The 15,046-nt window shown below is 36.6% G+C and overlaps 1 protein-coding gene across 4 annotated transcripts in view; it reads right to left on the bottom strand.

Annotated features, from left to right (window-relative positions):
* myo9ab (myosin IXAb) overlaps positions 1–15,046 on the bottom strand; it is a 106,953-nt gene that overhangs the window by 72,771 nt on the left and 19,136 nt on the right. For 3 of the 4 annotated variants that reach the window (XM_079858926.1, XM_079858927.1, XM_079858925.1), the window contains exon 2: positions 1,041–1,962. In XM_079858926.1, coding sequence (XP_079715052.1) covers positions 1,041–1,886 — 846 coding nt within the window. In that variant the 5' untranslated portion in view covers positions 1,887–1,962. Of the gene's footprint in view, positions 1–1,040; positions 1,963–10,551; positions 10,737–15,046 lie in introns of those variants that run through there. The other variant, XM_079858924.1, reaches the window with a different exon arrangement.

Here is a 15,046-nt window from a genome sequence, read left to right as displayed (position 1 = left end):
AGAGAGAGAGAGAGAGAGAGAGAGAGAGAGAGAGAGAGAGAGAGAGAGAGAGCCACGACACCAGAGAAGAGAAGAAAACCTCCACCAGCGTTTGATGGATCAGCGGGCGAGTCGGGTTTCAGGGTGACACACAAAAACACACTTTCTGTGCAAATCAGCCAAAGAGAGACTTTCACAAGCACTTCAGGCACGAGCAGCTCTAGATATCAGACGGCAGATGCACTGAATATTCACATGTTTGTGAGGATTTCACTGGCAAACAATTAGGAAAATGTGAATTTCACATGTTTTTATGCAATATTTTAATTCGAATGAATTTAAATTGAATGTATTTTTTTTTTCAAAATTCAATCATTTGTTTGAGTTACTCAAAAATATTAGATTTTTTTTAAGTTTATTTATAAAAAAAATATTTATTTATTATTATTTTTTATATATATTATATTATATATACAGTACATAATAATTTATATATATATATAATTATTATGTGCTGTTTTACTGGTACATATAAATCAAATTAAATATAATTCTTCCTTAAGTTAATTTAGTGAAAAACACAACTTAGTTGCTATTTTGAAATAGATTTGAATGCATTTTATTTTATTTTAATACTAATGTACATAACTTATACACACATATATATTTATACTAAATAACAAACTTACAAAGTCTAACAGTAGTATTTAGGTTCAGAAATTAATAATTAGGCCTAAATTTAAAATAACACTATTTGTTCACTGTAGAAATTAAATATGGTTTCGTCTTCTGTCCTTAAACACTCGTTTTCTGGGGTCGACGGTTTATAAACTCGTATCTCCGGGTGGTTTAGCTTGTTTGCCGTTCACCCTGTCACACAGCAGCTTTCAGACCGTGTTCTGTTTTTTGTTATAAGTCAGAGATGACGAGGAGACAGCTTCACACAATACAAACTCGGCATATTAAAAATTAATATCATGAGTAAATAAACAGCGGTATTGGGTATGAGCCGGTATGAGCCGGTATACCGCCCAGCACTATGAACATTAAGTGGCCCTCACCTCCAGCACAGGTCCGGCTCCGAGGATGATCTGCTCCACGCCGCTAGCGAAGCCCTTCTGGCTGAGCGCCGTCAGGTGATGGATCAGGAAGTTGGTGCTCTGAGTCTTTCCCGATCCGCTTTCTCCAGAGATCACGATGCACTGGTTCTTCTTCCTCTGGAGCATGGCGTGATACGCCGCGTCCGCCACCGCGTAGATGTGCGGCTCCAGCTTCCCCAGCTGATGGTTATCGTACATCTTGACGTATTTGGGATTGTAAACGGGCAGGAACTTGAAGGGATTGACGACGATCAGAATCCCGCCGACGTACGTGTAAATCTTCTCCTGCCGAAAGCGTCCGCGAAGGTTCTCGAGCAGAGTCCGCTCGTTGAGATCCGGGAGAGCGCAGAGGTCGGCCACGTACTGTCCCGCGGGAGGCTGCGGGAGAAAGCCGCGCTCCACCATACGTCTACGCTCCTCCGTCACACGCAACCACATCTGAAGGTTCCCGTAATGGATGGATCCGTCAAGGTTCTTCTCCCGCAAGAGGAACCGGTAATCCTCGCCGCCTAGCCGGTTCTCCAACGCCATCCGCGGCCATAGCATCATACGCTGAACCGGACAATCACACGGATTCAGGATCCATTCCTCCCCGCCGAACTCCTTGACCTCGGCGAGCACGTAGAGCCGCGCGCGGTCCAGCTGCAGTCGCTCGATTAGCAGCTCGATGACCTCGGCCGCCGACGTGACCTTTCGGGCCGTGACGGGGCAGTAGATGGTGCCCTCGGATAGCGCTCCGGGATACACGCGCAGCGTGAACTCCGAGTCCTCGTAGCGGCGACGCCCTCCGGCGTCATGGCAGCTCATGATGGGGCAGCAGTTTCCATCGGCTCGGGACGCAACGCCAACGCCAGAGTCACGCGCCGCACTCACGGCATCCCACCTGCGGAGAGACACACACCGTCACACACCTGCGGGAACTCCCTGGACACACTGTAAAAAATTATAAACTCCCCAACTCAAGATTTTCTAGTGACTGGTCACATCTACATTTTTCAATTGGCCCGAGTGAAATTACAAAATTTAGATGTGACCAGTCACTAGAAAATGTTGAGTTGGGGAGGTTAGAGTTTTTTTACAGTGCAGGCAGTGCTGGTACTGTAACTACAACTTAAACGATTACTAATCATTTTTTTTTAAAAACTGATACAATAATTTTTTACTTAATAAAATTTTTTTATAAAATAAATAAATAAAATATGCCCTGGCAATTCAAATAAAATATGCCTTGGCAATACCAAAAAATAAGATAAAATAAAATAAAATAAAACTTAATAAATTAACAAAAAATAAAATAAAATATGCCTTGGCAATTAACAAAACAACAAAACTTAGCAATTAACAAAATGAATAAATAAATAAAATATGCCTTGGCAATTAACAAAAAATAAAATAAAATAAAACTTAAATTTACAAAAAAATAAAATAAAATAAAATCTGCCTTGGTAATTAACAAAAAATAAAATAAAATAAAATAAAATAAAATAAAATAAAATAAAATAAAATAAAACTTTTTTTAAATATGCCTTGACAATTAACAAAATAATTAGAAAATATTAGAAATGTTGTTTGGCAACTAAAGGAAATAAATAAGTTGAAGTACTAAAATGTATTGTAATGTATAAAATAAATTAAACCTAAATAGAAATATATTTTTTAAAAATAGAAAACTGACAAAAGCACAAAATATCATTACTAAAACTTTAACTAAAATTAAACTGAAAAATAAAAATATAAAAATAAAATAATAATAAATGAAAAACTTAAATGAAAATGTTGCCTTTGCAACTAATTGAAATTAATAAGTTTAAAGTACTAAAATTAGTCAAATGGAAATATAACTATTAAACTGAAAAGAAATATTAAAAAAAAAATAATAAGAATAAAAATTAAAGCACAAAAACAAATTATTTAAAAAAAAAATGAAAATGAAAATATGCAAATAAATGGTAATTCAAAACATATTAAAAAAAATACTCTTAACAGTATTAATTTCCCACTAAAATAACACTATTCTGAATTCATGAACACAAACTCAAGACTGAGAGACGTAACAAAACAGCTTCTCATTGGCCACAGGAATTTAATTATGATTTCTTTAAAAACTTGAGCTTTTTTAACTTTTGCTAAAAACTCCTTCATAAAAAGAGCATTTTACTCATTACGAAAACCAGATTTCATTCCCACAGACAGCACTGCATGTTTGGAAAGCATTTTAAGAGCAGAAATGAGTTATCTTGAGAACATCATCCATCCAGCGAGAGCGGAGTGTGTGAACGCCAGCACAGAACAACACTGACGGGCAACAGCAACTGTGTGTAGTGTGTTTATCTTACCATGATCTGGTTTACAGCACACACACATTCCAGCTCAGTCACTGCTAAACCACACTTACAACACACACACATATTTCAGCTTTAGACTCACACAGATTTACACACGTGATCCAATGATATTTGGTCATTTTAATGCAAAATGGAGTAAATATTGTGCAAAATCAGGGTAAATGTGTCATTTGTGCTCATTAAACTGTATTTTATCACACAGTTTCTATCAGCATCAGCTTCCAGAACTCAGACAGGATTATGGTCTATAAATGCAAAGTTAAATACAGTTTTATAGATGTTGTTTTAAACATTCAGACGTGGATAAAAAATAAATAAATAAATATTTGATGAACAGCTTAAACTTAAATGAAAATGGGAAATGTTGCCTTGGCAAATGAAAGTTGATGTAAAATAACTAAAATTGCATTACTACTATATAGAAATATTTAAAAATCAAAAACTAATACAAATGACAAACATTCTAAAACTTAAATTAAAATGAAAACTGAAAATATGAAAATAAACAGTAATTCAAAACATAAAAATACTATAAAAATATAAATAATAATATATAAATAAATATATTTACTTTATTTTATTATAATATAATATAGGTTTTATTTTAACATATTATAATTTTATAATTTAATTTAATATATTATTTTATTACAAAAAAATAGAATATAAAATAAAATATTTAATTATTATAATATTGCAATATTTTATTATAATATAAAATAAAATGTATTATATTCTATTAAAATATCAAATAAATTACATTAAAAAAAAAAAATATATATATATAGTAATTGTAAAGACATAGTATATAAAATGTCAATTCCAGCAAGAGTTTCTAGGTTAGTTGATGCCATTTTAAACATTCAGACGTGGGCGTAACACACATCTTCTGTTCCTGTTATGAAAGCGCTGGTATTTCAGAGGTGTGTTTGTGTTTGTGTGTGTGTGTGTGTGTGTGTGTGTGTGTGTGTGTGTGTGTGTGTGTGTGTGTGTGTGTGTGTGTGTGTGTGTGTGTTTACAAAGGCACTGGCAATGAGAAGCAACCCTGTAAAGTGTCATGGGCTGTCGTTCCTGACGACACAATGCTCTCTATCTGTCATTCAACTCTTCTCAATTCATCCCGTCTCATTTCCTGAGGTTTCTGGCCCACGTCCAGCTCTTCCAGGTGTGCAGACACACACACACACACACACACACACACACCCTGGCTTTTGTCTGCGGGAGAAGCTCGTCCTCTGAGAGCATGAACGCTTCTGTTCGTCTGTGTGTGTGTGTGTGTGTGTGTGTGTGTGTGTGTGTGTGTGTGTGTGTGTGTGTGTGTGTGTGTGTGTGTGTGTGTGTGTTAGCGCAGCTGCTTTCAGGAAAGTTAATCTACAAATCATCATTTACTCAATCATGTCACTTCTGTGGGGCTTTTGGAGAATCTCCAAGCTTGTTTCCATTCAATGAGAGAACACAGAGCCAAGGCTCTTCAGACGCCGTACGCTACAGATCTGTGTGAGCGTCCTGCAGACAGTGCAGTCCCACAATGCAATGCAACAACCTATGTGGGAAAACAGCAAATCTATCCATGACTATCAATTAGAAATGCATTGCTTTTCCCAACATTTGTGTCAACAATATCCAGTGCAAGACGCGGCCTATGTAGAGCACTCACAGTCACACACACATCTATACACACACCTTTAACATTTCTCACATTATCTCAGTTTATTCACTATAGTTTAGAAAACGGTAATAAAATATGAGCAGAACTCAGTTGATATTTGACTGGTTTTGTCTGTCCTTCTGTTAGACTGTCTCACACATGAATTATGTTGAATATCTGTCAGCTGTTAAATTTAAAAAGCCTGTGTGTGTTGAGTGACATCACGTCTGCTCTATTAACACACTTCTGTCTTTCATTAAATAAAAATCCTCCTTAAACTCACTTGACACACAAACACTCGAGAATCTCCCTATCCCATGATGCCTCAGGTCTCTGACGCTGACAGGAGGAATATTTCCCCTTCACCAATAAAGATGATTGACAGGCCGTAATGAACTGCAGGAGAGAGAGAGAGAGAGAGAGAGAGAGAGAGAGAGAGAGAGAGAGAGAGAGAGAGAGAGAGAGAGAGAGAGAGAGAGAGAGAGAGGATAACAGACACGTTCATGTGTTTCGGCATTCCTCACGGTTTTCCCGGGATCGTTCTGGACTGTCAGTGCCGTCAGCGGGAAGCTTTTCTTAATAGAGACAAATGAAAGACTTAACTATGAATATGGCTTATTGGACAGGCACCGAACATACAAGAACACAACAGGAACTGAAAGAGGAAAGAGGAAATATATATATATATACACATACACACACACACATACGCATGTAATATATATGCTGTTTATATATATATATATATATAAATATATATTTATATTATATATATATATATATGTTTTTTATATAATATTTATCTATATTATTTATACTGCGAGATATATAATAAAAATTATCAAGATTTTTTTATTATTTTTTTTATTAATTTATTTAATTAAATATTTAGTTTTCATTTTGTCATGAAACAATTTGTAAAATATTGTCTGGAAACTATTTAGTTTAGTAGTTTATATATATATTTATTTATTGTTTGTGATTTTCTATGGTTTAATAATATAAAACATTTGGTTTTTAGTACATGTTGTGTTTAAAATAAAAATAGGGCTGTCAGCAGAATATAAAATTAATCAATCTCATGATTTCTGACCAGTCTTTCGAAAGAAATATAATAACAACAATATTAAGATAATGATCAAATAATAAAAATAATAATGTAATTGTGCTACAAATATTGTTAAGCTTTATTGTTAAAGATGTAAGTGAACTTTGACAGCCCTAAACAACCCTATTACTTATAAGTAATTGCAAGTAATTGTAATTATTTTAAGATAGATACCATTTACCATTTAGACAGACAGACAGATGGATAGATAGATAGATAGATAGACGGATGGATAGACGGATGGATGGATAGATGGATGGACGGATGGATAGACAGACAGACAGACAGATGGATAGATAGATAGATGGATGGATAGATGGATGGATGGATGGATGGATGGATAGATAGATGGATAGATAGATGGATAGATAGATGGATAGATAGATGGATAGATAGATGGATAGACAGATAGACAGATAGATAGATAGATAGATAGATAGATAGATAGATAGATAGATAGATAGATAGATAGATAGATAGATAGATAGATAGACGGATAGATGGATAGATAGACAGATAGATAGATAGATAGATAGATAGATAGACAGATAGATGGATAGATAGATAGACAAATAGATAGATAGATAGATAGATAGATAGATAGATAGATAGATAGATAGATAGATAGATAGATAGACAGATAGACGGATAGATGGATAGATAGACAGATAGATAGATAGACAGATAGATAGATAGACAAATAGATAGATAGATAGATAGATAGATAGATAGATAGATAGATAGATAGACAGATAGACGGATAGATGGATAGATAGACAGATAGATAGATAGACAGATAGATAGATAGATAGATAGATAGATAGATAGATAGATAGATAGATAGATAGATAGATGGATAGACGGATAGATGATAGATAGACAGATGGATAGATAGATAGATAGACAGACAGACAGACAGACAGACAGATAGACAGATAGATGGATAGATAGACAGATAGATAGATAGATAGATAGATAGATAGATAGATAGATAGATAGATAGATAGATAGATAGACAGATAGATAGATAGACAAATAGATAGATAGATAGATAGATAGATAGATAGATAGATAGACAGATAGATAGATAGATAGATAGACAGATAGACGGATAGATGGATAGATAGATAGATAGATAGATAGATAGATAGATAGATAGACAGATAGATAGATAGACAGATAGATAGATAGATAGATAGATAGATAGATAGATAGATAGATAGATGGATAGACGGATAGATGATAGATAGACAGATGGATAGATAGATAGATAGACAGACAGACAGACAGACAGACAGACAGATAGACAGATAGACGGATAGATGGATAGATGGATAGATGGATAGATGGATAGATGGATAGATAGATAGACAGATAGATAGATAGATAGATAGATAGATAGATAGATAGATAGATAGATAGATAGATAGACAGATAGATAGATAGATAGACAGATAGATAGATAGATAGATAGATAGATAGATAGATAGATAGATAGATAGATAGATAGATAGATAGATGGATAGACGGATAGATGATAGATAGACAGATGGATAGATAGATAGATAGACAGACAGACAGACAGACAGACAGATAGACAGATAGATGGATAGATAGACAGATAGATAGATAGATAGATAGATAGATAGATAGATAGATAGATAGATAGATAGATAGATAGACAGATAGATAGATAGACAAATAGATAGATAGATAGATAGATAGATAGATAGATAGATAGACAGATAGATAGATAGATAGATAGACAGATAGACGGATAGATGGATAGATAGATAGATAGATAGATAGATAGATAGATAGATAGACAGATAGATAGATAGACAGATAGATAGATAGATAGATAGATAGATAGATAGATAGATAGATAGATAGATGGATAGACGGATAGATGATAGATAGACAGATGGATAGATAGATAGATAGACAGACAGACAGACAGACAGACAGACAGACAGACAGATAGACGGATAGATGGATAGATGGATAGATAGATAGACGGATAGATGGATAGATGGATGGATAGATGGATAGATGGACAGATGGACGGATGGACGGATGGACGGATGGACGGATGGACGGATGGACGGATGGACGGATGGACGGATGGACGGATGGATGGATGGATGGATGGATAGATAGATAGATAGATAGATAGATAGATAGATAGATAGATAGACAGACAGACAGACAGACAGACAGACAGATAGACAGATAGATGGATAGATGGATAGATGGATAGATGGATAGATAGATAGACGGATAGATGGATAGATGGATGGATAGATGGATAGATGGATAGATGGATAGATGGACAGATGGACAGATGGACGGATAGACGGATAGATGGATAGATAGATAGATAGATAGATAGATAGATAGATAGATAGATAGATAGATAGATAGATAGATAGAGCAGGTTCAGTCGGTTGATGATGTCATCCCAAAACCACCTCAGGTTTTTTGAAGAATCCATAATGACTCAATCATCCTGTCAGTTCCACATCAGCTGCTCCTGATTGGCTGCTGATAAGCGTTATAACACATGACATGATTCCCTCAGCTGGCGGCTGGAGAGAAGGATTGGGGTCGGGGGTCAGGGGTCAGGGGTCAGCTGAAGGGGCATATTTGCTCAGGCCTCGACAGGTTAAACCGCCTCAGAACGAGAAACAATGCAAACGCACGTCAGGTGACCAGGAAGGGCGGGAACTGCTCACTCGTCTACAATAGTGAACTTCTCTGAAGTGCGGGAGTGGAGCGACTGTTGAAACAAGGATCAGCTCGCAGACACACAGCCTTTATGAAGGACAGAGAGGGCACGAATGAGAAGACAGAGACAGACGTTCCTCTGGGTAATGATTAGAATGTGTTTGCTTTCTAACCCTGATAGGAGACGATCACATCCTCAATCCACACACGAGCAGTTCATCTCAACACATCCCAGGTTAGAGAGAAACGCCTCAAACTGTCAATCATGCAAACAGAGAAGACTGGAAACACTGGGAGAATCCCATGTGAAAGTGAGCATCACTATTCCCTGCTTACTACTGAGGGCACTCAAAGTACAGGACATCACGCTTTAGAGAAAGATATATGCCATGCAACTTTACTCTGAATCAGAATGTCATAAATCATAAATTTGCAGCAAACTTGTAAAATATTTTTACGTAAATTATTGTCTATTTGTCCTCAAATGAAATTTGATTTGCTTGTGTTAGGATTATCGATAACTAAAATGAAAAACTGAAATGTCTTTTTGCTAAAATTAAATAAAATTAAATAAAATTAAATAAATAATTATTTGATGAAAAACTTGAACTAAATAAAAAAAAAAAAGATGCCTTGGCAGTAAAAAAAATAAATAATAAATAAAAAAATAAAATAAAATAAAATAAAAAAAAATTTAAAAAATGATTTGATGAAAAACTTGAACTAAATAAAAAAAATGATGCCTTGGCAATAAAATAAAATAAAATAAATAAAATAAAATAAAATAAAATAAAATAAAATAAAATAAAATAAAATAAAATAAAATAAAATAAAATAAAATAAAATAAAATAAAATAAAGATGAAAAACTTGAACTAAATAAAAAATGATGCCTTGGCAATAAAACTGAAATAATTTTGAGTTGAAGCACTAAAATTCAAATGGAAACAATAAAACTAAAGAAAACTAACTTAACCTGAAAAACATTTTTGTTCATTTAAATAAAACTGCAAAGAAAATATCAGATGAAAAAAATGTAAACAAAAATTGCCAAATAACTAGTTTGCCATGTAAGTAGGTTTGAGATAAAGCACTAAAATTACTACCTGGAAATAAATAAAAACTAATACTAAAATAAACATTATTTACACCTAACTAGCAATATTACAAAAACGAGAAGAGTATACCAACATGAAGAAGAAGAAACAATGAAAATGTAAATTCTGCAAAACTGCCTAAAATATAAAACTAATATATATATCCAGTCTTTCCCTGTTGCATCAGTTAAACACACAAATATCATAATGCCAGTAGCAAATACTTTCAAATGATAGTCTTCAGTTTTACGAGAGCAATCAAGCATTGTAAAATCCCACATAAGACAAAATAAATCAGTGTCACATGATCATAAACACAAAAATCTACATTACTTGACCACTGCATGTGCGACACACTCCACGAACGCCAAACCTCTGAGAACCGTCATTCACAAGCTCAGTGATCTGACAGTTCTCGCCCGCAACCACAATCTAGCCAGTCGAGTTACACACACCGATCCAGCATATGACAGACCTCTGAGTGAACATGCGTTCAGGAGATGCTCAGGAACACTGAGGCTTCAGGAGTGTCAGGAGGAGACTCTTACCCTTTGACCTGCAGAGTAACGACAGGCATGGACAGAAGCTCTGAGTTTAACTCCAGAAACTACAGCGAGACGTCTCATGGTCTCCTCGAGGTCTCGGGATCCACTCAACCCTCGAGCCTTCCAACGCTGGCATTCCTGAACACGCAAACACACACGCAGGAGATCCTGCGCGACTGGGTTTGATCCTTATAAGGTGAAGATCCCGAATCCCCAATCCCGAAGAGTCCGAGACACACAGGACAAAACACACCATAAAGAGGAAGAACACGCATCTAAACCCTGCATTCAGATCCTTCCTGGAGACTGAGTCCTTTCTGCTGCTGTCCCAGACTCCAGACGCGCGCGTGTGTGTGTGTGTGTGTGTGTGTGTGTGTGCGCGTGTGTGTGCGTGGGGTTTGGCAGCTGTGGCGGAGGAGAGGGGGTGGAGGAAATGCAACGAGGGGGAGGGGAGAGAGAGAGCCTGTTATTTCCTGAAACGAGAGAGAGAGAGAGGGAGAGAGAGAGAGAGAGAGAGAGAGAGAGAGAGAGGGAGAGAGGGAGAGAGGGAGAGAGGGGGAGAGGGAGAGAGAGAGAGAGAGAGAGAGAGAGAGAGAGAGAGAGAGAGAGAGAGAGAGAGAGAGAGAGAGAGAGAGAGAGAGAGAGAGAGAGAGAGAGAGAGAGAGGGATCATATGGACAAAGAGGGGAAAAGAACAACAATTTTCATATGGACTGAAACACACACACACACACACACATCTGCTCTAATGCAGTCAGAGGATGCAGATGTTGTTTGTGTGCTGGGTTAAACTTCCTGTAATATATATAAATATATATATGTATATATACACACACACACACACACACACACACTCACACTATATATATATATTTTTTTTTTTTATATATCATAAAAATACTTTATCACTAGAAAAAAATGTAAATGATCCATTAAGCTTAAAAGTATTATGCAATCATGCAAAGCATTTCTCCTTATTTAGAACATTTTTGGCGTGAAGTGTTCTTTAGAGTTCCCCTGTAAAGCTGATTTAAAGGTTGCTATCTTGGTTTTGGAGTCTCCTACAACAGGTTCACATGCAATCAAAGGTTAAAAACACTAACGCTCTTATAACACACACTGCAGCATCAGCTCTTTTCTCTCAGTGTCTGAAACGCTCAGTTTGAAGATTCGGTCTCTCTAAACCCCACCTTTCTGAGAGCCTGATTGGTCAGATGGACCACTCTGTTGTGATTGGTCGACCGCTTACAATGCACATTGGAAACGAAACGCCTATTCGTCAGCACTCGATACAGTTCAGTTAAATTGCTGGTAATCTTGCATCAGAATAAGTTCCTCTTGCAGCATCTCTTCTCTTCTCTGATGAAGAGGGCGGGGCTATAACCTGTCACTCACATGAGATCAGCCAATGGCAAACCACAACCATCCAATCAATTCCCCACAGACAAAATCAAGCCCCGCCCACATTTGTTCTCCTTCCAGAAGCGTTTCACTCGGATATACGACACAATAGAGAAACACAACTTCAGTTTCATGCTGACTTTAAGACATCATCGAGTCATTGTACAGCATATTGTTCACCCGTTGGGTTTTTATCTGTGTTTTACAAATAAATTCAGATTAATATCCACACTGTTGAAATAGTGGGAACTTTCTGCGTATCAATTTTGAGTTGGTGGTGATTAATAAAAAATTAATGGCAGGAGCAAATTGTGATCATAATTAAATCTTAATTTTACTTCATTGAAATGCAATCCCAGAATGCATATACTAAACTAAACTAAACTAAACTAAAATAAAATAAAATAAAATAAAATAAAATAAAATAAAATAAAATAAAATAAAATAAAATAAAATAAAATAAAATAAAAATTACAAAAAATATATAAACATAAAATATATAAATATTTTGTATAATTATTATAATATTTAATTTTTTAGAAATAATTTTATATAATACATAAAAATCTAATTAGATTATATGTAATTAAATAAATAATATTTTTTTTTTAATTGTATGCACATATATCACATGAAAAGCAGTATTTCTGCTGCCTGTGAGGATTTAAATCCGCTGTGCATTAAGGATGGGTTCAGACCAGAGCTAATCGTCACCAGTGTCCTAACGTGTCTCATCAGACCTGTGAGGACAAAAGACTGAAACAAGAGTCCAGCCCTGCAGTCGCGCTCAGAGAAACAGATCAGATCTGAACAGATCAATACCGGCAGAATAACTCAGGCCATTAGACGACACTAACGGGAAATGCACACGCCAGATCTCAGGAGAGACGAGAGTCCAGACGCGAAACACAAGACCTGCAGAGATCTCAGTAATATCCAGCATTAAAGCCACCAGTGTTGAATTATGGGGCTGAACTGATGCATGACATACAGAGAGAATAGTGAAACGCTTGAATTTGCATGAACAATTCTGCTTTAATGACTTCCTCCCTCATGATGACTGTACAGTAACGCCCGTTAGTTCAATAGTGTGTTAAATAAATGTTTTCTTAGTAAACACCTCGGCTGTGTGATATAATACCGTAGTCTTTTGAAATAGATCATGCCTTTATAATCACTTATTCCTGAGTATGTACTATTGCAGTGCCCTATAAACACTGTACCATGGTACATTTTAATACATACAACTATATTATACCATAACCTTAAAAACTACAGTGACATAAATCAAATTAAAGTGACATCAGCATGATAGATGATAATCTAACGCTCAGATACAGGATCAGGAAAAGGAGGCGTTCAATAATTCAGTAATGAGTTCAGCGCAGCTGCGGATATAAATGTAACGCTTCACATTGATCTGTAATTTATATGTTCATCATTCGTCCTCATGGTTCCTGCGGTTAATAGATTCAGCCGCTCTAATTAGGATTCTACAAACCATGTTCTGCTTTAGCTCGTTTGACACGGCTGCTAATGCAGGAACAAATCTTCTGTCTTTGTGCTAATTAGACACGTACCAGTGCAATGCATTCTGGTATTAGCAAAGAATACATGGCATGCAATGCAAAAGTAGTGTACTATATTTAGTGCACTAAGAGGTCGATTGATTCATCATACTTTATTAATTTATTGCCTTTCAACACTGACATGCATAGATCAGTGATTGGACAATCATTATAGCCTCAGCCAATCCCAAGCTCTATTCCTCCTGATTGGACGACGTCATTACAACCTCAGCCAATCCCAAGCTCTATTCCTCCTGATTGGACGACATCATTATAGCCTCAGCCAATCCCAAGCTCTATTCCTCCTGATTGGATGACGTCATTACAGCCTCAGCCAATCCCAAGCTCTATTCCTCCTGATTGGATGACGTCATTACAGCCTCAGCCAATCCCAAGCTCTATTCCTCCTGATTGGATGACGTCATTACAGCCTCAGCCAATCCCAAGCTCTATTCCTCCTGATTGGATGACGTCATTACAGCCTCAGCCAATCCTAAGCTCTATTCCTCCTGATTGGATGACGTCATTACAGCCTCAGCCAATCCTAAGCTCTATTCCTCCTGATTGGATGACATCATTACAGCCTCAGCCAATCCCAAGCTCTATTCCTCCTGATTGGATGACGTCATTACAGCCTCAGCCAATCCCAAGCTCTATTCCTCCTGATTGGATGACGTCATTACAGCCTCAGCCAATCCCAAGCTCTATTCCTCCTGATTGGATGACGTCATTACAGCCTCAGCCAATCCCAAGCTCTATTCCTCCTGATTGGATGACGTCATTACAGCCTCAGCCAATCCTAAGCTCTATTCCTCCTGATTGGATGACGTCATTACAGCCTCAGCCAATCCCAAGCTCTATTCCTCCTGATTGGATGACGTCATTACAGCCTCAGCCAATCCCAAGCTCTATTCCTCCTGATTGGACGACATCATTATAGCCTCAGCCAATCCCAAGCTCTATTTCTCCTGATTGGACGATGTAATTATAGCCTCAGCCAATCCCAAACTCTATTTCTCCTGATTGGACGACATCATTATAGCCTCAGCCAATCCCAAGCTCTATTTCTCCTGATTGGACGACGTCATTATAGCCTCAGCCAATCCCAAGCTCTATTCCTCCTGATTGGATGACGTCATTACAGCCTCAGCCAATCCCAAGCTCTATTCCTCCAATTTAACCAATGAAACGCTCTTACGACTTCAGACCCTCACTGAAGAACACTAAACATCCTCCAGAAAGAGTAAAAAGGCATTTCCAACTCCATTTGCAATTCCATTTTACATTTCCATTATTAACAGCAATTATTAAAAAGAACATAGGTAACTGATATAGACTATTAATATACTTTGGTTTAATAAGCGAGAGAAACAGGAGGTGGATTTGCTTCACAGCAGGAAGTTTGTCTGACTGTTAGAGAAGAGGAAGGACTTATGAAATATCACGTGTGACACATGAAATATGAAATCTCAGAGGAATCAGCTGTATGTGCTGGTGTTAAAAACAAAAGCCAAGAAAAGAACATGAACA

This window comes from Squalius cephalus, assembly GCF_949319135.1.
Source record: "Squalius cephalus genome assembly, chromosome: 23".
Classification (NCBI taxonomy): domain Eukaryota; kingdom Metazoa; phylum Chordata; class Actinopteri; order Cypriniformes; family Leuciscidae; genus Squalius; species Squalius cephalus.
The sequence above is the reverse complement of the archived record's forward strand: the minus strand, read 5'-3'. Positions and strand labels throughout refer to the sequence as shown.